We start from the raw sequence: 23,205 nt of genomic DNA, 5'->3' as shown, positions 1-23,205 counted from the left end.
GTGTATACCTCTCTCAAATCCCAACATATCGGATACTTTATCGGAAAAGTCTATTGTATGAACTGTGCTAGTGCAGTTCCTGGAGTTGCAGTGTTTTACAATTTTCACAAAACCTTGTTGCGCTAAATATTCAAATCGGATATGAGTACTCAAAGACGGAAAAGTATTCATGAACCCCACTAAATCTGTTATATCTTTGAAAACTGCAGTAGGTAGAAAAAATGTTTGTACCGAGTTTGTCTTGGTCTTTTTGGGGATTGGATTACTAATGAAATTGATTGGAGAATCTTTTCCATTACGTATATGTAAAAAATTGCAAGGAAACTGTATTTCACTCAGACCCACTACCCATTCTCCTTCCAGTTCAACTTGTTTTGGAAGCAAGGTCGTGAATTTCGATGCTGTATTATCAGGATGATAGCTCATGCTGCTGTTGCTGGGGAGCACCATATAAAATTCGTTTCTCTTCATTTTTTCCCAATTGCATGCAGTTCTGCAGCAGGTATCCAAGAATCAAACTTATCAGGATATCCTTCCCAATGAACAAGAACCTGCTTATTTTTTCCTTTTCCCTTGGAGCGTATGACACGTTCCACTATGAACTCGTCCTTGTCCGTTGGTTTATTGACAAGCACCAATTCTGGTTCGTAGAAAAATCCCTCAATTGGTTCGTCAGCAAAATCCATCAACTCGTATATCGGCAATGATTGTTTGAAAACGGCTTTCGTTATTTTGAATATTTCTTTACTCCAATTAGTTTCATATCCTTTCTCAAAGATGCCTTTCGTTCGACTGATGCGTACATAGTCACCAACTTTATATTTAAAGGATTCTTTACGTGGTTTCTCCGTCTTGAATCGACTTTGTATATTACGCCATACGTATGGTGCATTATCCATAGTCACAGCCGCAGGCGCCATCTTTATTGAACAATGTCGCGAGTTGTTATAAGACTCGACAATTTGCTTCAAAACATCTGTATACTTATATGTTCGACTATGTGTAAAGTAACGCCACATACGTTCCTTCAATGTCCGATTGAAGCGCTCCACAACTGCAGCTTTTATGTCGGGATTACGTGCAACACGAAATTTTATTTTCTTATCAGAAAAAAATTTTTGGACACTGTTGGCCATAAATTCTTTTCCCTTGTCCGTTTGTATCGAAACAGGAATGCGCCCTCCATTTGTATCCATTATACGTTTGAAAGCTTCAAGAACCTGTGATGCTGATTTGTCTTTCAATGGCTCTACCCAGGCAAATTTACTCAAGACATCAATAACTACAAGTAAATATGAAACCCCATCATTATATGTTTTTAATGATCTCAATTCAACTAAGTCAGCCTCCCACACATCATCAATGTTGGTTACTGTATAATGAAGACGCGGAAATTTACGCTTAATGGGTCTATGAAGGGTATAAGTGTTCTGAGCATTAAGCCAATTTTTTATTTCACTTTCAGGTATTTCTTTCTTATATTTTGACAAAATATTTCGAGCCCCTGTGTATGCCTCAGGCTCTGGAAGGTCAAAATATGTCCTCGAGAGTTTTTCATTGTTCAAAACGGAAGCCATGATGTAACATTGTCGGTTTTCGCAGTGTAGGGAGAACTAAGCCGGGGTTTTTTCGAGTTTTTACGGGGGCGATGAACAGGAGGAGTGCGTGATCTATAGCTTTTCCTTCTTCTATCTTCGTCTACGGAACTCTCGTCCTCTGAAATTTCAGGTTCTCTTCGATTCCTAATGTCTGGCAATGCTGGTGGAGACTGATGAAACTTGGGATTACCCAGAAACTCCCGAGGGGTGTTCAGGCTTTGGAGATAAACGGCAAAATGCTCCCATCCTTTAGCTGAATATGTTTTCCGTGCTCTGACAACATCTTGTATGAGATCCACAATATTGACACCAGGAAATGTCTGTCCATCCAAAGTCACTTGTCCTTTTGAATTCCATTTGAGTCTGTTAGCAGTATCAATGGCGTCAATGTATTCTAGTATACCAGCGGCTTTTCGCTGATATACTTTAGGTACAGTAGCAACAATAGCTTTTGGGTCGTATCGTTCAGCGGTTTCAGTTTCGACGTGGGCCTCCGTTTCTAACACCGGCGTTTTAGTTTGTTCTGTATAAAACAAATATCGCCTCAGAACGTCGTTATACAACTTCCATTTTTCATGGTCATCTCTAGGGCTTTTCGAATTTAAAATTTCCAATAGCTGGGTATCTAATCTGCTTGTAACAGTGCCTGGAGTTTGCGCTGATGGCTGAATTTCTTTAGCCAATTCCGTTAAAACATGGTGAGTATCAACATGTGAAGAATTTTTTTTTTTTAGACGCTCCACACTCTCCTCTGGTACAAGAATCATTTTACGTGCATGTTCCATCCTTATACAATGGCTGAGATAAGTGCGCTTATCAGAGGACCCAGTAGCATTGGCAAAATTGAACCACCTTTCTGATTAATGATTTTTTTCTTGCTGTTTAAACTTTGTTTTTTATCGGCAAGTTTTCTCAATAGTTTTTTATGTTTGCACAGTTTTGATTTCTCACAATTTTTCAAAGGAATATTTCCGTGTAATAAATTTAAAGCACACTCGCAAATGCAGCGAATTAAATCTTTATTAGCGTGTTGTATTATTACCCGGCGTAGCCTGGGTGGTGCGTAGATGAGAGCGTGTAATAAGGCTGTGTTCTTTTCTCCAAGCGACTTGCGAACAGAGCCGCTTTCAGAACGACTTCTCGTTGCCATCACACATGAACAACTGGTACACTCCGTGATGCCCCTCCTCCTTTTATATTGCGATCCTTGCGCGGAATATAAACATAATGATGGGGATCACTGGGGAATATATTGGTACGAAACCTACAGTTTTCAGGAGTCGATTGTTTCAAATCTAGCAACAAATAGCCATGAGCTGCCGAAGTTGCATCAAAATAGGCTTCTTGCAGATATTTTGGATCTTCTGGGTATATTTGACGAGCCCAATGGGCAATTTGTGCACGATCTCTGGGATTTTTAAATACGACGATGTAATTTGTATTCAATGAAATGTCTCTCTGTCCTTTGCCTTGGTGGAATAAATTTTGAGATAGAAACATTACACTGAGATTTTTATGATGGCTTCCTTTTGTAAATAAATCAACTATTGCACCATTCGAAGATTCCCGCATCAAATCGTCCACGACAACCAATTTTGGCTTATTATCATCAAAATCTCCAGATCTTGGTAGGCCTTCACGAAATTCGACAAAATTATTATCATAATCCGAATATCCATTCTGCCACTCAGCGTAATAAAAGATCACTTTTTCAATTTGTGTATCGCACATTTGCTTAATTTCCTTCAAAAACCTTTTAACAAAAAATGTTTTTCCACAACCCGTGGGACCACAAATCATTGCAGTAAAGGGATGTTTCCACCTCGTGTCCATATTGCCTTCTGATTAATCATGCCTAAAATCTCATCATTTTATACAATTTTACGATATCCGAAAATATGGATTTGAAAATGCTAGAGAGGGGCGTGACGTAATGCACCTGTATTGGGGTCAAGTGGGCTTGCCTGTGACTAGGACAAGGACAATGCGCGTAGGCGGGGGCAGGTAAAAAAGGCGAAGAAGTGCAGTAGCCCCCCCACCCCTGTGGCGCCAACAGTAAAACCCCTGACTTTTCCCAATATAGCCCGAATTTTCTCGCACTAACTGCAGTCGTCCAAGGGACATTCACAATGTCGGACCCCAACGATTTAGCGGGGCCCAGTGGCCCGTCCGAAGAAAATACTACACCTCCACAGGGAGATTTTGATTGGATAAATAATTTTGATCTTGAGTTATTCGGTGATTTTGCCATTGAAAATAATTTTGATGGAGATTTATTCGAAAATTTTAATTCTGCGCTCTTTGATATTCAATGTGGTGGTGGTGAAAATGTTGTGAGTGACCCTAAGGCTTTGGAAGCTGTTGAAGAGTTTAATCTAGATTTACTAGATCAGCAGAATGGTAAGTATCTAGCTTCATACCTTTTTATAATACCGAGAAAAAATTTTAGGCATATTTTTTATTGAAAAATACTAAACCCAATTTCAGATCAACAAAATGGCCGCGAAGAAGAGATTGAAAATCGATTGCCGGCCTTAAGGACAATACGACGATCACGCCAGAGACTTCCACGTTTCAAACTCGACACACATGTGATGGAGTTTGCAATCAACCCTTTACCTGAAAGTCGTGACCCTGCCGACTGGGTTGAAGAAGCTTTTCGTGATGTCTATAATAAAATTATTGAGGCTGGAGGACGTGGTATGAATCGAATGTGCCTTACTTTCAATTTTGCAAATATGCAAAGAGACAATGCCTGGATAAGTCCACGTGCGATCAAAGGATATGAGTTTCAAGATCTATGGAATCTTGTTAGCTCTATCGCGCAGAGCGCAAACGGTTTCGGATGTGCCGATAAGTTTTGGATCAAACTTCACGTGGCTGAAGCCCCGGTAGGTCAAGGTTTCCTTGAAAACGGCATGAAAAGAGGGTTTAGTAGAAAATGTATCCTTCAGATTTCGAATGAAGATGGCTTGTGTCTAGCCCGATCACTTGTTGTGGCCAAAGCACATGCAGAAAAATTAAAAACCAGAGCTGATAAGGGCAAGATCCACGAGGTATGGCAGGCAATCCGGCAATGCAAGGGAAAAATGCAACGTAAGGAGGCCGAAAGACTAACTCGAAGGGCAGGAGTCATTGCTCCTGACGAAGGCTGTGGTCTACAGGAAGTTGCTCAATATCAGCGATACTTGGCTGAAGAAGGATGCCTTATCAAGGTCTATTCCCTCATGAGAAACGGAAAAGATCACCCTGTGCTCTACGATGGTACACCTGAATTGATTAGCAGAAAGATGACCGTCCGATATACCTTACCGATTGTGTATTATCCTGAAGAGAACCACTATGAGCCAATCCAAAATTTACCTTCATTCTTTGGCGTGAAGTATTATTGCGAGCATTGTAACAAACCTTACACTACGCAAGGACATGTTTGTGATAGGACTTGTGATAGGTGTTTGAAGAATCCTCCGTGTGACTCTACGATTGTTGATAAAATAGTGTGTGACGATTGTAATCGAGAGTTTCACGGGCAATTGTGCTTCGATCAACATAAGAAACCAGGATCTTTCAGCGGAAATAACCCCACCGTCTGTGACTATATAAAATTGTGTGGCCAATGTAATACGAAAATTGATCATCGCAAAGCTCAGAATCATGTGTGCCATAAATATTATTGCAACGTATGTCAAAAGGACGAAGATATTTCTCATCTCTGCTATATGCCCACCTTAAAAAGCAAGAAAAAATTGACTTTGAAACGCGTGGCGTTTGTTTTCTACGACTTTGAAACCAGACAGGATGAGCTTCTGCAAGGAACTACAGATGTCAACGTACACATTCCTAATCTTTGCGTTGCACAAACTGTGTGTGACCGCTGTGCAGATATGACCGACGATGACATTGTGAACGCAAACGATAATCACGGAAATCCATGTGGCGTTTGTAAACATCGGGAAAATGTTTTCGATGGTGAGGATCCTGTGCGAGGATTTGTTGATTACATCACGTCGATGGGTAAGACGTATAAAAAAGTAGTTTGTATTGCACATAACGCGAAAGGCTATGATTCACAATTCGTTTTGAGAGACGTCATGAAACGCATTAACAGTCAAATTAAAGCGATAATTAACGGAACAAACATTATCTTGATGGATTTTGGGGATAATAAATTTATAGACAGTTTAAATTATTTTCACATGGCTCTTGCAAGTTTACCGAAAGCTTTTGGATTGGGGAATATAGCGAAAGGCTATTTTCCACATTTTTTCAATACAAAAGACAATCAAAACTACGTAGGGCCTATACCTGATAGAAAATATTATGGTGCTGACACTATGGGAGTACAAGATCGTGAAAAATTCTTATCCTGGTATAATGATCGTGTCGAAGAAGATTATGAATTTGATTTTCGTAAAGAAATTCTTCATTATTGCAGACTTGATGTTACAATTTTGAGACGAGCCTGTGTTGAATTTCGAAAACTGACTATGAATGCTGGAAATGTCTGTCCTTTTACAGAATGTGTAACGATTGCTTCTACATGCATGCGTATTTTTCAAACAAATTTCTTAAAAGACAAGCAGATAGGCATTATACCTCAGGGAGGATATCGGTTAGGGAAAACGCAGTCGAAAATCGCAATTGAATGGCTCTTGTGGCGCGAACATTGCGAGAATCATCGAATAATACATGCCGGACGAACTCGTGAACACAGAACAACTTCAGGCCTGCGTCTAGATGGTTTTTGGGAGGATACCGCGAATAATAATAAGAAATATGCATATCAGTTCCACGGATGTTATTGGCACGGATGCCCACGGTGTTTCAAATTCAATAGAGATAAAGAGTTAAGTCACAAGGATACACTAGAGAGCCGATATGAGAGAACAGGGGCGATTACACGGGAATTGCGACACTCGGGTTATGAAGTCGTTGAAATGTGGGAATGCGATTTTATTCGTCAAAAAAAGACAGATCATGTGTTGGCGAATTTTGTAGAAAACGTTGATCAGCAAATGTTTATAGCGCTGGATCCGCGCGATGCATTTTTCGGGGGACGAACAGGAAATACCGTAACACATTATGACGTAAAAGATAATGAGAAAATTCGCTATGTTGACGTTTGTTCGTTATACCCATACGTTTTAAAGACAGGGGTTTTCCCGATTGGCCATCCCACTGTCCATGTGGGGCGTGATTGTCAGCTTATATGCCCTAATAATAATATTTCGCGGATAGAAGGTCTCGTGAAATGTCGCGTTTTACCCCCTCGTCAATTATTTCACCCTGTTTTACCAGTAAAAGCCCATGGAAAGTTACTGTTCCCTCTCTGTCGATCATGCTGCGATGATCTTGTACAAGACAATTGCCCTCATGATGATCCCGCTGATCGCGAATTTTTGGGAACTTGGGTCGCTCCAGAACTTCGTAAAGCCGTAGAAATGGGGTACAAAATATTAGAAATCAGTGAGCTTTGGGAGTATAAGAGTACTACGCGTTAGAATCCTGTGACGCGAACAGGTGGATTATTTGCCGAATACATTAACACTTTTTTGAAAATAAAACAAGAGGCTTCGGATTGGCCTGCTGAGTGTGTAGATGATGAATCAAAGAATAGATATATTGCTGAATATGAGACGCGAGAAGGTATAAAACTTGACAAAGATAAAATTCAAAAGAATGCCGGATTGAGAGCCGTAGCAAAACTTTGTTTAAACTGTCTCTGGGGTAAATTTGGGGAGAGGGAGAACTTGACAAAAAAAGCTATTATTCGAACACATGAGGAATTTGCAAATATAATGTTTAATCCTGAAATTGAAGTAACAGGACTTGTTCCTGTCGATAACGACACTCTCTTCATGTCCTGGAAACATTTAAATGAAGCCGCGGAAATGTCCACTAAGGCCAATGTCGTTATTGCGGCTTATACAACCGCTCACGCGCGTCTAAAGTTATATTCTTATCTAGAAAAACAGCAAGAACGTGTTTTATATTATGATACAGATTCGGTAATTTACGTCAGCGATAGATCAAATGAATTACCGCGAGGGAATTTTCTAGGGGATTTGACCGACGAAGTAGAGGGCTACGGAGAAGGAAGTTTCATTACTTCTTTTGTCTCTGGGGGGCCTAAATTTTACACTTATCGCGTAAAAAAACCGGACGGCAGTATCGCGGAAGTTAGTAAAATAAAAGGGGTTAGACTGAATTATGAATCGCGTAAACAAATTCATTACGACTCGATTCGCGCGCTCGTTGTCGATAAAGCAGATCCCTACCAGATCGACTATCATGGTATTCGTCGGACAGTGTATCATGACGTCATCACGAAACCTGAGAGTAAGATCGTACGTGCGACAGGACCAAAACGGCGGCTTGATGGTTTCGCGACACTGCCCTATGGTTTCAAAAAACCGCGACTGAACCGCTGATAGTTGGCGGGCACTGTTTTTAAAAATTAAGTATTTTATGCATTTAGATTGATTGTAGTAGTTTTGTATAATATTGTTATGCACGAAAAACGTTTGTAGGCCTACATTATTTAATAATTAATTAAACAAATTAATGAGTAGGGGCTATTCCTCCACTCGCTTAATATTTTATTGTAGCCTCGAATAGTTATTATCATTGGATAGGGAATCGTTTGTTGATAATTAATATCCAACTTCCATATTTTTAAGTTTATTTGTTCATTAGATATTAATTTTTTAAAAACTGGGCCCTACAGTGTTTACATTTGCGCAGAGCCTCCTGGTGTCAGGAGGCGGCCCTACGGTTTTACCGACACTGTGGAATTCTGGGAATGTACGTTTGTGGGAGGGGTTACCGACTGTCAGGGGGGCGCCACCGTCAACTTTGACGGGGCGGTTTTTTAGCCGTTCGTATTTCGAATTGAAATACGAAGTTTCAAAAACCCGCGGCCCGCGAAAATGGAAATTAGCTGTAAGAAAAATGTATGATATATAAAGAAAAATAAATAAATATATAAATAAAAAAGAAAAAAGACTCCCTTCAAATTTTTCCCCATCCCAATTCCTATTCCATGATAATTTAAAAATAAACGAAGGAAACATTAAAAAAGAAACACAACAAATGTTTATTTAAAAAAAAATTTATTTATTAAAAAAACTTAAATCTAAACTACATTTTTTTTTTTTTATTTTCGTCTTAATAATAATGATCTTAAGGCTAATATCTCAGCCCCGGACGTGCTCTATAAACGAGACGAAGGGGACGGTATGAGTCACCAACTGAGCGCGTCCCCATGTGGCGGATAGGGGGACGGCCGGAGAAAGAGTGGCACCTCGGGAACGGAGAAAGGAGGCTGAACAACAGCACCTGACTCCAGGATCCTGGGGCACACTTCAGTACCCGGCCAGCGACAGCTATAACGTCGACCTACGGAAGTAAAAACCCGTCAGGAAGACCCAAGGCATCGCCGCGGACCAGACTCCCCAAGCTAAGGTGGAAGTTATCGTGCCGAGGGCTGAATGGCACTGGGGAACAGTGTCGCAAACGATACCCTTGGGGAACCAGGCAGCACCCCATTGTATGCATGCCTTACCTCCGCATCCAGGCTCTGCGGGGGTGGACCTTCTTTTCCTGGTTACTCGTGGGATCAACATGGACCCAACTAATAATAAAAATTTTAACGCCGATGACGGTGCCCTCTCTGAGGGAACGGCAGAGGCTTGTAGGTCGGAGGAGAGCACGATCAGCACTAGGGCCCCGGAAGGGGAACAAGCGCTGATCCAAATGGAAGTTGAGGAGGAGCCAGCCTCAGAGGGGCCCACCAGTGGTGGGCCCGCTGTCGCTGACCCTACCCAGGGGAGGAAGAGAAGGGGTAGGACGGGTGCGGAGAAGCGCCGGGCCCGCCAGGCTAGGCTGAAAGCCGATGCCTCGCGGGATCAGCAATCTCCGCAGGTAGAGACCGCGTCCAGGGATAAGGAGGAACAGGGGACAGGGCCCAAGAGGCCCAGGTCCTCAGGATCCACTCCCCCCGACGTGGCCATGCCCGCGAAAAAGTTGAGGGCCATGGAAGGACTGGGGGCAACCTCCTTCAGGGAGGCGGCGAAGGGTGGCGGCAGGGTGGCCTTAGTGCCAACTGGCCATCCTGAGCTGTCTCTGACGAGGGAGCAAGCCGACCTGGTTCAGGAGGCGCTAGTGGCGTCACTGTTCGGGACTGACATGGAAGGTCAGCTCCCGAGCTTTGACGGCCACTGGTTTGACGATGGCGTGCTGTGGGTGGCATGCACGGACGGTCAGTCAAGAGAGTGGCTGAAGTCCGTGGTGCCCACCCTGGCACCCTGGGAAGGGGCCTCCCTTATCATGATGGATAAGGAAGCGCTCCAAAAACTGATCAGAGTCACAGCCTTTCTCCCGGGAAAACCCGTAGGAGCGGCTGTGGCTCTTGAGAGGTTGGGAAAGCAGAACAGGGCCCTTACCACAGGCAAGTGGAGGGTCTGGGACTGCCGGAGCGGGGAGGAGGGGCTCAACCTGGTGTTGGGTGTTGACCCCAAATCTCTAGAGGCCCTGAAGGGCATGGGGATGGCCCCCTTCTACTGCCTCGGCCGGGCTCGTTTCTACGAGACCCAGCGGAGAGCGGCGGGGGGAAAGGCGCCCCAAGCGCAGCCAGGCCCGGAGAAAGTGATCGCCGACCGAGGGGAGTCAGGGATCGCAGGGGAGGGGGGAAGGCAGGAGGGAGCGCCTAAGGGTCCGAGTGGCTCGGTGAGTGCCCCAGGAACTGCCGGGGAAGGCGCCCATGAGGGGAGGGAAAAGGAGAGCGAGGAAGGCTCCCTCTTACAGAGGGACCCCCTTGCCCCTGCAAGGCCTCCGCTGAGCGGACACGCGAAGGGCCGAAGAGGAAGGCCGCCTCTGGTGAGAGGGGGCGCGGCGGGAACTGGGAGGGGGTCTCAAGGGATCCTCAACTGGGCCCTGCCGGGCTCATCCCACTCAGGGCAGGTCAGGGCGCCACCAGGCGACCCTGCCTAACGGCCCACCAATGGCCAGGGGGACAAGGGGGGAAGGAACAGAGGGCAATATGCAGGGAGACGGCTTAGGCTCTCTGCTAGTCCACTGCTCCCAGATTAACTTGCAGCACTGCAAGGCTGCGACTGCCCTGCTGAGTCGCAGCCTAGCAGTAGAGCATACAGACATATGCCTTATACAAGAGCCCTGGCAACACGGAGGCTCGGTAAAAGGCCTATCTGGAGGCGAGGTGGAGCTATTCTATACTCGGGGCGACCTGGGCCCCAGGGCCTGCATTGCTGTCAAAAGAGCGTGCGGAGCTAGGGGAATGGCCAACTTCTGCCACAGAGACTTGGTGGCGATTGTCGTGAGACTTCGGGGGGAGGCCGGTGCGGAGGACATAGTTTTCTGCTCGGCTTACTTCCCACATGACTCGCCGACACCACCACCTACCAATGAGCTGCGTGATCTGGTGAATCACTGCAGAGCTAGAAAGTTGCCACTCATCATAGGTTGTGACGCAAACGCGCAGAACGTGGTGTGGGGTAGCGAAAGATGTAATGACAGGGGCACTGCTCTCCTGGAATTTATGGCAGACGTGGACCTGGAGATCCTAAACAGGGGCTCGAGGCCCACGTTCGTCACTTCTCGCTGTCAATGTATCATTGACGTAACCATGTGCACCCCCCGGCTGGCGAGGCGATGCAGGGACTGGAGGGTGGACCGAGAGGACACACTCTCTGACCATCGACGCATCAGATTTAGCATAGAGGGCTGTGCCCAACCGCAGCAGGACCGCCTGCGCAGAAACCCAAGGGCCACCGACTGGGACTCCTTCGAGAGGAACCCGGAGGAAAGGCTCGGGGTTGGACGCGTTAGGCCCTGCAGGGAGGACCGGTTAGAGGACGAGGTGGAAAGAATCCACGTTGCCCTAACTGAGTCTTTTGAGACGGCATGCCCGGCTAGACGTTGCAGGAAGGGTAACAAAGTGCCTTGGTGGAGCCGTGAGTTGGACAGGCTGAGAAGCCAGTCCAGGAGGCTCGCAAACCGAGCGCACAAATCGAAGAGGGCCGAAGACTGGAGTCTGTACAGAAATGTGCAGAGAGAGTACAAGAGGCTCATAAAACGATCAAAGGAGCTCACCTGGAGGACATACTGTGAGGAACTGGAGGCGCTTTCAGGCATCTCCAGGCTTCGCAGGGTCTTCTCGGGGGGCCCTTCACAACGGCTGGGTGGAATCACGCTGGAAAGCGGAGAGACCATCACAGAACCGCGAGAGGTCCTTGAGCATCTGGTTCGCGCGCACTTCCCGGACTCTATTATAGAGCTTCCAGGAGAGTGCCTGGAAGTGGACTGGAAGCGAACAGGAAGCGGCGATCCCGACTGGGAGCTAGCCGCACGAATAGTAACGCTGGACAGGCTGCAATGGGCGGTGGACTCCTTCGAAATGTACAAGAGTCCAGGTCCGGATGGGATACATCCGGCCCTCTTGCGAAGAGGGGGGCCATTGCTCCTGCGCAGACTGATACCGGCATTCAGGGCCTGCCTAGCATTGGGCTATGTGCCAGGCAGGTGGCGGGAAGTCAGGGTTGTCTTTATCCCCAAACCGGGTAAATGCAGCTACGACAACGCGAAAGCCTACAGACCGATCAGCCTGAGCTCCTTCTTACTGAAGACGCTGGAAAGGCTGGTCGATAGGCACATTAAGGAGGGGGCACTGAGGATTAATCAGATATGCCCCTCACAACATGCTTACCAAGCTGGCAGATCGACTGAGACTGCGCTGCACCACTTGGTAGGCACAATGGAAAATGCGATGGAAAGGGGGGAGGACACCCTTGGCGTCTTTATCGACATCGAAGGGGCCTTCGACAATACCGCCTTTGATACAATGGAGAAAGCTGCGGCAGCGTTTGGGATCGAGAATTCGATCATCAAATGGATAGCCGCCATGCTCCGAACAAGAGTTGTCCACTCCACCCTTGGGGACAGTGAGGTAAGGGCTGTGGTAGGGAGGGGCTGCCCGCAGGGGGGGGTTATCTCTCCTCTGCTATGGCTCCTCGTAGTTGACGGCCTCCTCACTGGACTCGAGGAACTGGGGGTAAGGACAGTCGCATATGCGGATGATGTGGCACTGCTGGTAACTAGCAGGAACACGAGCATGCTGCACAGCAAGATGCAAAAGGCGCTGGACTATGTTCAGCAGTGGTGCACATCGAAGGGCCTAAGGGTAAACCCAGGCAAAACGGAGATGGTGCACTTCACACGTAGAAGGAGGGGTGCTGTTAAGGCTCCCTCCATTTACAACACAATGCTGAAATTCTCGAGTGAGGTCAAATACTTAGGTATTTGGCTCGACGAGAAGCTCAGCTGGAAAAAGCACATCGCCATGCAGACTAGCAAGGTCACCATGACTTACTGGGCATGTAGGCGAATGTTTGGAAGCACATGGGGTCTAAGGCCGAAGATGGTCAAATGGATCTACACGGCCATTATGACCCCACAGCTAACATACGCAGCCGCAGTGTGGTGGACAGCCTTGAACAAGGCCTGCCACAGGAAAGCGGTGGACAAAATAGGCAGGCTTGCGATGCTGGGCATAACAGGGGCCCTCAGAACGACCCCCAGCTCAGCGTTGGAGGCTCTGCTCTTTATGCAACCTCCACACCTAATTATAAGGGAAGAGGCAACAAGAGCGGCCGCAAGACTGCGGCTACAGGGAACATGGAAGGGAGCTAGGAATGGGCATGCTAGTGTCCTCCGCGCGGACAGAGAGCTGGAAGGGCTACTGTCGCGCGGTGCTGACGCCTGCAGACCCCGATGGCACTTTCGCAGAAAGTTCTCGGTCAATCTTGGATGGGGGGAAACCCCGTCAGGAAAGGATGCGGACTGGGTGCCGCCCCGTGGACTAGTCTGGTATACGGACGGATCACGGGTGAGCGGACGGGCAGGTGCGGGGGTCTGGTCAGAGGGGCCCGCAATAGCGAGGACCATTGGGCTGGACTCACACGCAACCGTGCTCCAGACCGAGCTAGCTGGCCTAAGGGCCTGCGCCAGGATGATCCTGGAGAGGGGGGACAAGGGCAAAAAGATCTTCATCTACTCAGATAGCAAGCGCGCGCTGAGAGCAATACTCAGGTATGAGTGTTGTTCTAAGCTGGTGAGTGAATGCGTCGAGCTGATGGAGGAAATTGCCGTAAATAATCGGCTCGAGGTGGCCTGGATTCCGGGACACGCTGGCATCAAAGGCAACGAAAAAGCCGATGAGCTAGCAAAGAACGGTAGTTGCAGGGGCTTTCAGGGAGAGGTGGAGCACGTAGGCGTGCACACCGATTTTGTGAAGGACCTGGTCAAGGAACGTGCGGATAGGAGGATCGTGGAGAGATGGGACTCGGAGACGGGTGCCAAGCACACGAAATCCCTCCTAGGAGAACCCACTAGGAAGTTGGCAGAGACCCTGTTGGGCCTAAACAGGGTTAAGCTCCGTACTATGGTGGGGCTTATCACTGGACACTGGCCCCTGGCTCTGTACTTATCAAGGATAGGCAAGGGGACTGACCCCCTATGCAAAAGATGCGGGCTGACAGAGGAGGATCCTCTTCACCTATGCACAAGATGCAGCGGACTCGATGAAGCCAGATGGAATGTCTTCGGGTCTACTTGCATAGATATACATGTCGACAGGGACGGGATCAAGGGGCTCTATGAGTTAGCTCGTAGGGCACAAATACTCGATACCAGCGACTAGACGGCTGCCTGAGGGCAGGGTGTAAAATGGCCGAGAGGCTGATTGCACCTCCGGACAGGACCGTCTAAATATGATAAGTGATAAGGCTAATATAATTTTTTTTCTTAATATTTAAACTTAAAACTAAGGGAAATAAATTGAGGGAAATAAATAAAAAAAATAGAAAAAAGAAAATATTTATTTAAAAAAAAAATTTTATTTAAAAATACTTAAAACTAAAATACAAATTTTTTTTTTTTTTTTTTGTTTTGTTTTCTAATTTAATACTAAGGGAAATAAATGAATAAACAAGAAAATATTGATGTAAAAAAAAATTTAATTTTATTCAAAAAAAATCTTAGAACTAAAATACAATTTAAAAAAAAATTTTTTTTTTAATTTATTATTAGGGCGGGGGGCGGAGGGGGGGGATCTCAGTCCCACTGCTCCAGGGACCAGTCCTCCTCCGTCAGGTCAGGCTGGGTGGACTCCTCCCCGAAGAGGATCCTGAGGGCCCAGGCATCCTCGACATCGTAGAGGGCGAGCACCTGCTCGCCCTCGGCCTCGAACTGGCGCGACTCGCGCCTCACAGCGCGGACCCACCGCGCTCTCGGGGTGTCCGGCCCAACACCTCCCTCCCAACGGGCTCCGGCCTGAAACAAAAGGAAAATAAAAATACATTAATATGCAATAATTATAGGAAAATAAGGAGAGGAAGGGGTGTATTTTAGGAGAGGACTGATGGGAATGGCAGGAAGGGGTTAAAGGGAATAAAGGGGGGTTGAAAAGAGAGAGGGAGAGAGAGAGAGAGCGAGACAGAGAGAGACAAAACTCACCATGAAGGCCTCGTCCTCGGCATCCGCCAACCATTTGGCGGCCCTGGCGTGCAAATCCTGGATGGCGAAAATATTTTCGCCTTCCAGGATTTCACCCTCTGCGTCCTCCCAGCGAAACCACGCATTGGACGCCCTGAGGTATTCCCTGTCCCTCCTGGTGGCCTGCATCTGGAAAAAAAAAGCACAATCAATTAAAAATTTAAAAAAAAAAGACAAACAGAATGAATTTAAAAAACTAAAACAAACGAAAAAAACGAAAAAAATCAAAAACTACAAGAAACAAAATGAATTTAAAAACTAAAAAACTAGAAAAAACGAAAAATCAAAAACTAAAACAACAAGGAAAATACACGGATTCAAAATTTTAAAAAAGAAAAAAAACGCGAAACGGATACCCCGCGACGAGAACATATTAAAACAATATAAAAACGCTCAATTAAAAAAAAAAAAAAAACACTAAAATGAGCCGCGGACGCGAAATTACAGACAATACAAAACCGCGAAAAACCGCACAATGAAAAACATGCAATAAATAAATATGTAAAAACTTACCTCGCGAGCGTAATCCTCCTGACACGCTCCTTGACACGTCACTTTCACCATTTTTTTTAAATAAAATAACAAAAACACAAAAAAAAACACTAAGGCTGCACGAGACGCTAGTCCTCGGGGCTGGTGATGGTGAAAGAGGGCGAATAGTGAGACCTCACGGTTTATATAACTTTCGCCCCACTATTCGACCTCAACCCTCTAAGCTGTAAGTTAGAAGGAGATGAGGGTAAGGATATATGCGGGAAAGACGAGGAAAAAGTCAAAATTGTTCTCTAAAACCCTCTAAACAACGAGAAGGAAAGAGACAATAAACGAAAGCCTACAGGATGCCGACGAAGAAGAAGCGAGAGAAATTTCTCCTAGCTTCTACGAGCAAAAAAAAGGGCTGGGGACAGGAGAGGGAATATTGGGTCTTGCCTAGCAATAAAAAAAAGTCAAGACTCACCGTTAATGCAATAAAATTTATGACTTTTATTTCAGCTATTCAAAAAATACAAACATGTTTAATGAATTTTTAGCCCGAACGGTTACTGGGTGATAACGGGGTGAAATCAAGACTCTGGATGGCCAATCCTTCATCATCATCATCCCCGCTTTGATCCAATTGCATTGCAATTTGATCGAGCTCTTTTTGGCGCTGCGTTGGAGCCCACCGCCCTTCGTAATCGTCCTCGCGATTCCTTTGTTCTAGATTCGCGCCCAACGCGACTAGAACGGCCTCGATTTCCTCGATAGATTTTCGCGGTTCTGAAACAAAAAAACAATACAAGATTAGCTTAAGTCAATCTAATCTAAAAATTCGTATGATTGATTGATTAAGTACTTACTTGTAGGGGTTGAGGCCGCGAAATTCAATGATCCATGCTGAGCATCTTCACCCTCGCGTTCCAGGATTAAATTAATTACCGATGGAGTGCTGGGAATGATCTCGATCGATGAATCCAATTCCATCATGGGCTCAGGGATGATATCCTTCGATGTGTTGTCCTTGGATCGATTTTTTTCTGATTCGCGAGCTCTAAATTGTCTTTGTTTTTCCTTAGCTAGTTCGCGACGTTTTTCGCGAGCGATAAAGTCGGCCTTCTTTTTTTCCGCGAGTTTTAAACGTTTTTCGCGAGCCTGTATTTTATTCAGATCCTTTTTCTTATCAATGTAGTTCACTTGATTGAATAAATCAAGATCTTTTTCTAACATATTAATCCATAACTTTTTTTCTTCTGTACTCACTTGCATGATTTCACTTGTTTTTTTATTATTGACTTTCAGGATTTTAGAGCCACTTTGAGTGCTACCGGCTGATTTATGGCCCAATCGTCTGGTTGAGTTTTTTTTCTTCATCTTTTCAACCGTTTGGAGGTCAAAGTCAATATTTATGACAGGGGCTCTCTTGGAAATTTCACGTCGTTGGAGTTTCACTTTTGTCACTATTTTTTCAATTGATCTTTTCTCATCACTGTTATATTGCACTACACGATCACTAATTATCTTAATTCCGTTTTGATTGGCCTTGTTTCCACCATATTTAGATTTTTTAGGTTTAAAAGTTCCAGGCTGATAACCTGATTGATAACTGGATTTTGGAGATGAGCTCATTTGACTTGATGTCATTTTGACGTAAAAAACGTAAATGCAGTAAAATGATCTCACTGGGGTCCTTGATGCATCCCTAGTTTAGAGGAGGAGGGGCTAAGTTTTACACACTTTTTTGAAGATTTGCCCTTGGTGGGGGGTCCTTTGCATACCTGATGGGGGCGGATGCTCGAGTTTTCCTTTTTTTTCGCCCCCCCACTTGTTTTGCATTTGTTGGCTATTGTAAGGAAAGGTCAATGATTGGCCCATTTCCTTTCTTGTAGACCAATGTCTCCTCCCCCGCAGGGAGATAATATTCTTCCTCACACGCCCTAAAAAAGTAGTACCAATAGAATTTTTCCCCCACTCCTGCTTTGCATAATCTTGTGTGTTCTATGCAGTCGAAAAAACCATTTGACTTCGACATTTTATATAATAATACATCACTATTATGCACAATTGCTTTAGTAACCACAGCCAAAGTTTTTGCATTTTTCGCATATTTCTTTTCATTTAATAAATTCGCGATTGCAATGCTTCCCAGTGATGGAGGTTTATATCTCATTTGAAAATTCGATTCGATTTCTTTATTAGATTCTGCAGGTTCTTCATTGTAACATACTTTAAAAGTCGTACACATTTCTATGCCCTCATCTTGAGAGTGTAATTTATCCCTGCGATATCTGATATGGATTTTATTCCATATTTCACCGAGAAATTTATATTTGCATACACAAGAAGGATCAACAAGGAAATCTTCCACTTCGCATTCCAATCCTGACCCTATCGCGATTTTCCGCGCTTTTGCTGGAATGCACATGTCATCACTGTCTAGGTAATCATCATCGGTATATTTATCAACACATACGCGTACTCTTTTCTGGCGAAATTGAGGCTTTTGTCGTCCCTCATACGATTCGCGACCCGCGAGATATTTTTTAAGGGACTCTAAATCGTAACTTTCAAAGTTTTTAGACATTTTTACTATTGCAATGCCTTTTAACGAATGACAACAAACGCGTCACTCGATTTAACAAAAAAAATCGGTATAGGAAGGTTCCATGGTAAGAGTGGGGGGTGCCGCGCAACATACAAAAACCGCGAAAGTGGAGCGCATGTGTGACGCCGGCGCCGCAGAACTCCCTGCGATGGGGGATAATGTGTGACGGTTATAGGTCTGTCATGCGTATAGTGGGGGATTCTGTCCCCTCCACTCTCATACGTAGCGCTATAAAACGCGGGTGCTCGCGGTGGATTTGATTCAGTCGTCCTGATTTCATCCATTCATTTTTTCAACATGGAGAGCAACAAACAAAAGGGATTCAGTGATGCTGAACAGCATGTGGTCTTGTCTCAAGTTATATCTTTGAATAGATCAGAGACAAAACAAATTCGTGTCGGCTTAAAAGTTACGTGTTTCGGTCAATTCGTCCCGGTTGTGCAATTTATGGGCGTACGCCCGAAACGCGCCATATTGTCAATGACACGAGAAGAATGGACCCTTTTTTTCAACGATTTGGATGCTGTAACCGATTACTTTGACCCTGAGAAGTTCCACCCAAAGATCAACCACAATCTACCTGCAAAGGAATTTGGGGCCATAAACGTGAAATTCCACCGCAGTTTTGAAAATCCCTGCGTGACCTTTGTTCGCAATGATGATGCAAATCAGACTCCCATAATGATGATGGGACAGAGCATCATTACATTGAAAAACAAGGCTGCATGGATTAATCAGTGGCTGGATTTCTTGGAGACATTGCCTCTCAAGGAATACAAGGAATCGCTTGTACAATCAATTAAAGGAATTGCTATGAATTATATGGATTATAATAGAATGCCTGCCACGGAGGATCTTCATCATCGCATACGCGTAAATTTCGAGGAAATTTATCTCATGGCTCGCGATGATCTTCGTCGTACAATACCCCACGAAAATCTTGGTTATTTGTATCAATTATTTGGAGAATTATTCCATAATTGTTACAATTATTTGGATAAATTCGCGGGAGGGGCTTACAGAATGCCCTCATATTGAAAAACCATACACATATGATTTTATGTAACTCATTTGTAAAATGGAACCTACGATTTTATGAAATATAAAAAAAGGATAAAATTCAAACCCTATGTTTAATTATTTATTACAAAAACCCTCAACATCTTTACAGGTATAAAAAAGACGGAAGGCAAAAAACATTTTTGATCTTTAAATAAAAAAAAAACCTTTTAAAAGGAAACAACATGCACTAAAAGAGAGAGAAAAAAGGAGACATCGTTGAGAATTTTTCCAACGGTCTTCCATAGAAAGGGAAAATTTATTACCCTAAAAAACCTGTAAAAAAAATCATCCATTTACTGCGCCATTCATGCCAGGGCATTGCGCAATCCTCCATCTAAAAAAAAAAAAAATAATGGGCCCAGTTTCCCTTAACACGTGAACGACATTCCATTGCATAACAATGGAATGCTTTCAGGTGTTTTGGGACCTGCCCGCATTCCTTGCCACCCACCCACCACCCACTTCCTGTCGAACAATGACATTTTTTGGGGACCCTCACCCCAGGGGGCCCTAGAGCGGCGACGTCCTCCTCAAAGGACAATGGGGAAAACGTGTTCGGACACGTCTTGAAAAAGGGGGAAGGGGGGCGATTCCTGGAAGAAAATTCGCCAATCGTGCCCACTTACTACTAACCCATCCACGCAGTTCCAGAGCCATCACTCATCAATCAGAAAATGGAAGGTCTCACAAGGTGGAAAATGATCGCAAGGATCGCTCAGCAATTCTGGGACAGGTGGTCAAGGGAGTGTATGCATCATTATCAAACCATCTACAAATGGAAAAGATCAACGGATGAGATCAAGGTCGGAACACTAGTCCTCATCATTGACGAGAGGTATCCCCCAAGGAAGTGGCCTCTAGGACGAGTATCAAGGGTTCATCCAAGTGATGACAATCTCACAAGGGTGGTAGACATCGCCACGGGGGCAGGAGGCGCAAATACCTACACCAGACACATCAACAAGGTGGTTCCGTTACCAATCAGCACCGAGGAGGAAGACCAACAAGAGGATCATTCATCATCATCCGACGATGAAGGCGGGCGGAATGTATAAAATTAAGGCTGATCCAGGGCACTAGGTCGATCGGACACTGACCACATACCTCACTTCGTGTTCATCCAACAACTAAATCGCATGAAATATCGGGATCTCATCAGCTATATTTGCTTTTGGTTTTTATCGGGTTAATACATCTTTTCTTATCGTTTTTTTTGGTTTCTCATCATTGAAACGTATCAGTTACAATCATCATCAGAAAGTGAACAGTCATCACGTGTAAATATTGTACAGAAGGCCGGAAGTGACGCAGTGGTCGGCAAACTCCGGATTTTGGCTGATGACTGGATTTGCAATGTGGTCTATGAGGGAGCCACAATCCAGCTATTAATTAACACGGAAGTGACGTCTCACCAGAGCACGAGGTCTCGCGATTAATGGGAATATAGGACTACGTTAATCAGTAGGGTTACTAGTCTCATGAGTAGTAATTAACGCACGGATGATGTGGTTAATTGAGCCTAGTTGTAGTTGATGGCACATGCGCCATAATGAATGGGCATGTTGCGCATGGCTGGTCATGGGGGATTGGTGGGAAATGACGACGATCACCCCCCCCCCCCCACTCACAATCACCTGAAATCATCAGGTTACCGACCTGTTGCGGATTTTCACGTGGCGAGGGAAATCACTTCCTGGTTGGTGGACATTCAGAGCAGACCTGTGTGTTAATTGTGTGGTGCCACGGACGCCATTTCGCCGAGGATCCCGTTGAGGCTGTAAAGCATTTTTGAGGACGGATCCGGGGGAAAAGATGGAGTCTCAGGGTGAGCGTGGTGGCCATTTGTTTAGTTTTTTTGGAATTTGTGTAAAGATTGTGGGCAGAGATCCCGGTTTTGTTGGTGTTCTGTACACCTGGGTCCTGCGGACCGTTAGTTGAATTCTTCTGTCCAGGGATCTCTGGCCACTTCTCTCAGCGATTTTTTTTAACTCTCTCTCTCATTCTGCAGATTGTGTTAGAATTAGTTTAAATGGGAATTTGTTAATTAACGGTCTGGAGTGAGTCCTGCGACTTCTGTTTGATGATTTGGGTCGCGGACTCGTTACTCTCTCGCTCTGAAAATTTCTTGAGATTTGTTTAAGGATTGTTAAAATTCGGGGCTGTGGAGAAATGTTAGCGAATTTTCTATGATGAGTATTGCGACTTCTGTCCGATGATTCGTGTCGCAAAACTCATCAATCTCTCGCCATCGAATTCTAGTCTGATTTCTGTAATTTCAAGGTCGCGTGACCTCTGGATTATTGTGTATTTATTGATTGGAATTTTGGTTGTTCGAGGTCACGCAGACTTATCCATTTTTGCGTTACGGTTCCGAATCACTGGGGTATTTTGACAATATTATAACGTTTAGATTCTGATTAATTTATCTGACTTTTCCGACAGCGATGGAGCTTTGTGACTCCGTGGTTTGATTTAAATTATGTTTTATGTTTCGGACTATAGCAACCTGGGTCTTGGACCGCGGTTGTTCATTCAGTATTTATTTATGACTCAGTTGACCGTTTTAACATCTGTGAATTGATTTTCTTGTTGGCTGACTTCAGAAGCGTTTTACTTGATTTTAATTGGACACCAGTGACAGTCTCTTATAGGTTAAAATTTGTGTGATCACGCTTGATCGATGTCCGGGGATTTATCTAATTGATTTCTTTTGAATGTATCGATTATTTTCTTTATGTTCTTTTATTTATTGAACATTGTGATCCCCGACAATTTTGACAATTGCGTTGTTTTTTTTTGCTGCTTTAAAGAAAGTCCCAGTTGCATTCCCCCTTTCAGCTTTTGATTAAGTGAATCTCAACGAACCGAGCTGCCGGAGTTATTGAAGCTGAGAGCGGAAGAGTATTTTGTGTACGGTGGTCATTCCGTTTTAATGACCTGGCGCCTAACGGATGTTTCTGATTTGGTTGAGGGGTGTTCCGGTGCCAGAGGGCGGGCGGATGGACGAAGGGTTCCGCGAGCCTTCGAAAATACGTCACAGTGAATATAAATTTCTTGGTGAAACATGGAATAAAATCCATATCAGATATCGCAGGGATAAATTACACTCTAAAGATGAGAGCATAGACATGTGTACGACATTTAAAGTATGTTCCCATGAAGAACCTGCAGAATCTAATAGAGAAATCGAATCAAATTTTCAAATGAGATATAATCCTCCATCACTGAGAAGCATTGCAATCGCGATTTTATTAAACGAAAGGAAATATGCGAAAAATGCAAAAACTTTGACTGTGGGTACTAAAGCAATTGTGCACAATAGTGATGTTTTATTATATAAAATGTCGAAGTCAAATGGTTTTTTCGACTGCATAGAACACACAAGATTATGCTAAGCAGACGTGGGGGAAAAACTCTATTGGTGCCACTTCTTTAGGGTGTGTGAGGAAGAATATTATCTCCCTGCGGGGGAGGAGACATTGGTCTACAAAAAGGGAAATGGACCAATAATTGACCTTTCCTTTCAATAGCCAACAAATGTAAAACAAGTGGGGGGCGAAAAAAAGGAAAACTCGAGCATCCTTCCTCATCAGGGATTCAAAGCAACCCCCAGCAAGGTCAAAATTTCAAAAAAGTGTGAAAAACTTAGCCCCTCCTCTAAACTAGGGATGCATCAAGGAACCCAGTGAGATCATTTTACTGCATTTACGTTTTTTACGTCAAAATGGTATCAAGTCATAGTGGACTCATCTCCAAAATCCAGTTATCAATCAGGTTATCAGCCTGGAACTTTTAAACCAGTGATGAGAAAAAATCAATTGAAAAAATAGTGAAAAAAGTGAAACTCCAACGACATGAGATTTCCAAGACAGGTCCAGTCATAAATATTGACTC

At 44.6% G+C, this 23,205-nt stretch overlaps 2 protein-coding genes across 2 annotated transcripts; both read right to left on the bottom strand.

Annotated features, from left to right (window-relative positions):
* Positions 1 to 14,723: 14,723 nt before the first annotated feature.
* On the bottom strand, positions 14,724 to 15,403 carry LOC135169088 (uncharacterized). The gene is made up of 2 exons (XM_064133808.1): positions 15,129 to 15,403; positions 14,724 to 14,945 (listed from the first exon to the last, which is right to left on the bottom strand). Exons 1-2 carry the CDS (start codon positions 15,294 to 15,296, stop codon positions 14,727 to 14,729), a joined length of 387 nt encoding a protein of 128 aa, XP_063989878.1. The 5' UTR covers positions 15,297 to 15,403; the 3' UTR covers positions 14,724 to 14,726.
* Positions 15,404 to 16,206: 803 nt separating this feature from the next.
* Positions 16,207 to 17,055, bottom strand: LOC135169197 (uncharacterized). Its single transcript, XM_064133957.1, has 2 exons — positions 16,908 to 17,055; positions 16,207 to 16,799 (listed from the first exon to the last, which is right to left on the bottom strand). The coding sequence occupies exons 1-2, from the start codon at positions 17,016 to 17,018 to the stop codon at positions 16,467 to 16,469; spliced, it is 444 nt and encodes a 147-aa protein (XP_063990027.1). The 5' UTR covers positions 17,019 to 17,055; the 3' UTR covers positions 16,207 to 16,466.
* Between the last annotated feature and the right edge of the window lie 6,150 nt (positions 17,056 to 23,205).

Source organism: Diachasmimorpha longicaudata, chromosome 14 (assembly GCF_034640455.1).
Source record: "Diachasmimorpha longicaudata isolate KC_UGA_2023 chromosome 14, iyDiaLong2, whole genome shotgun sequence".
In the NCBI taxonomy this organism is placed as follows: Eukaryota; Metazoa; Arthropoda; class Insecta; order Hymenoptera; family Braconidae; genus Diachasmimorpha; species Diachasmimorpha longicaudata.
This window is presented reverse-complemented; position numbering and strand designations above follow the sequence as displayed.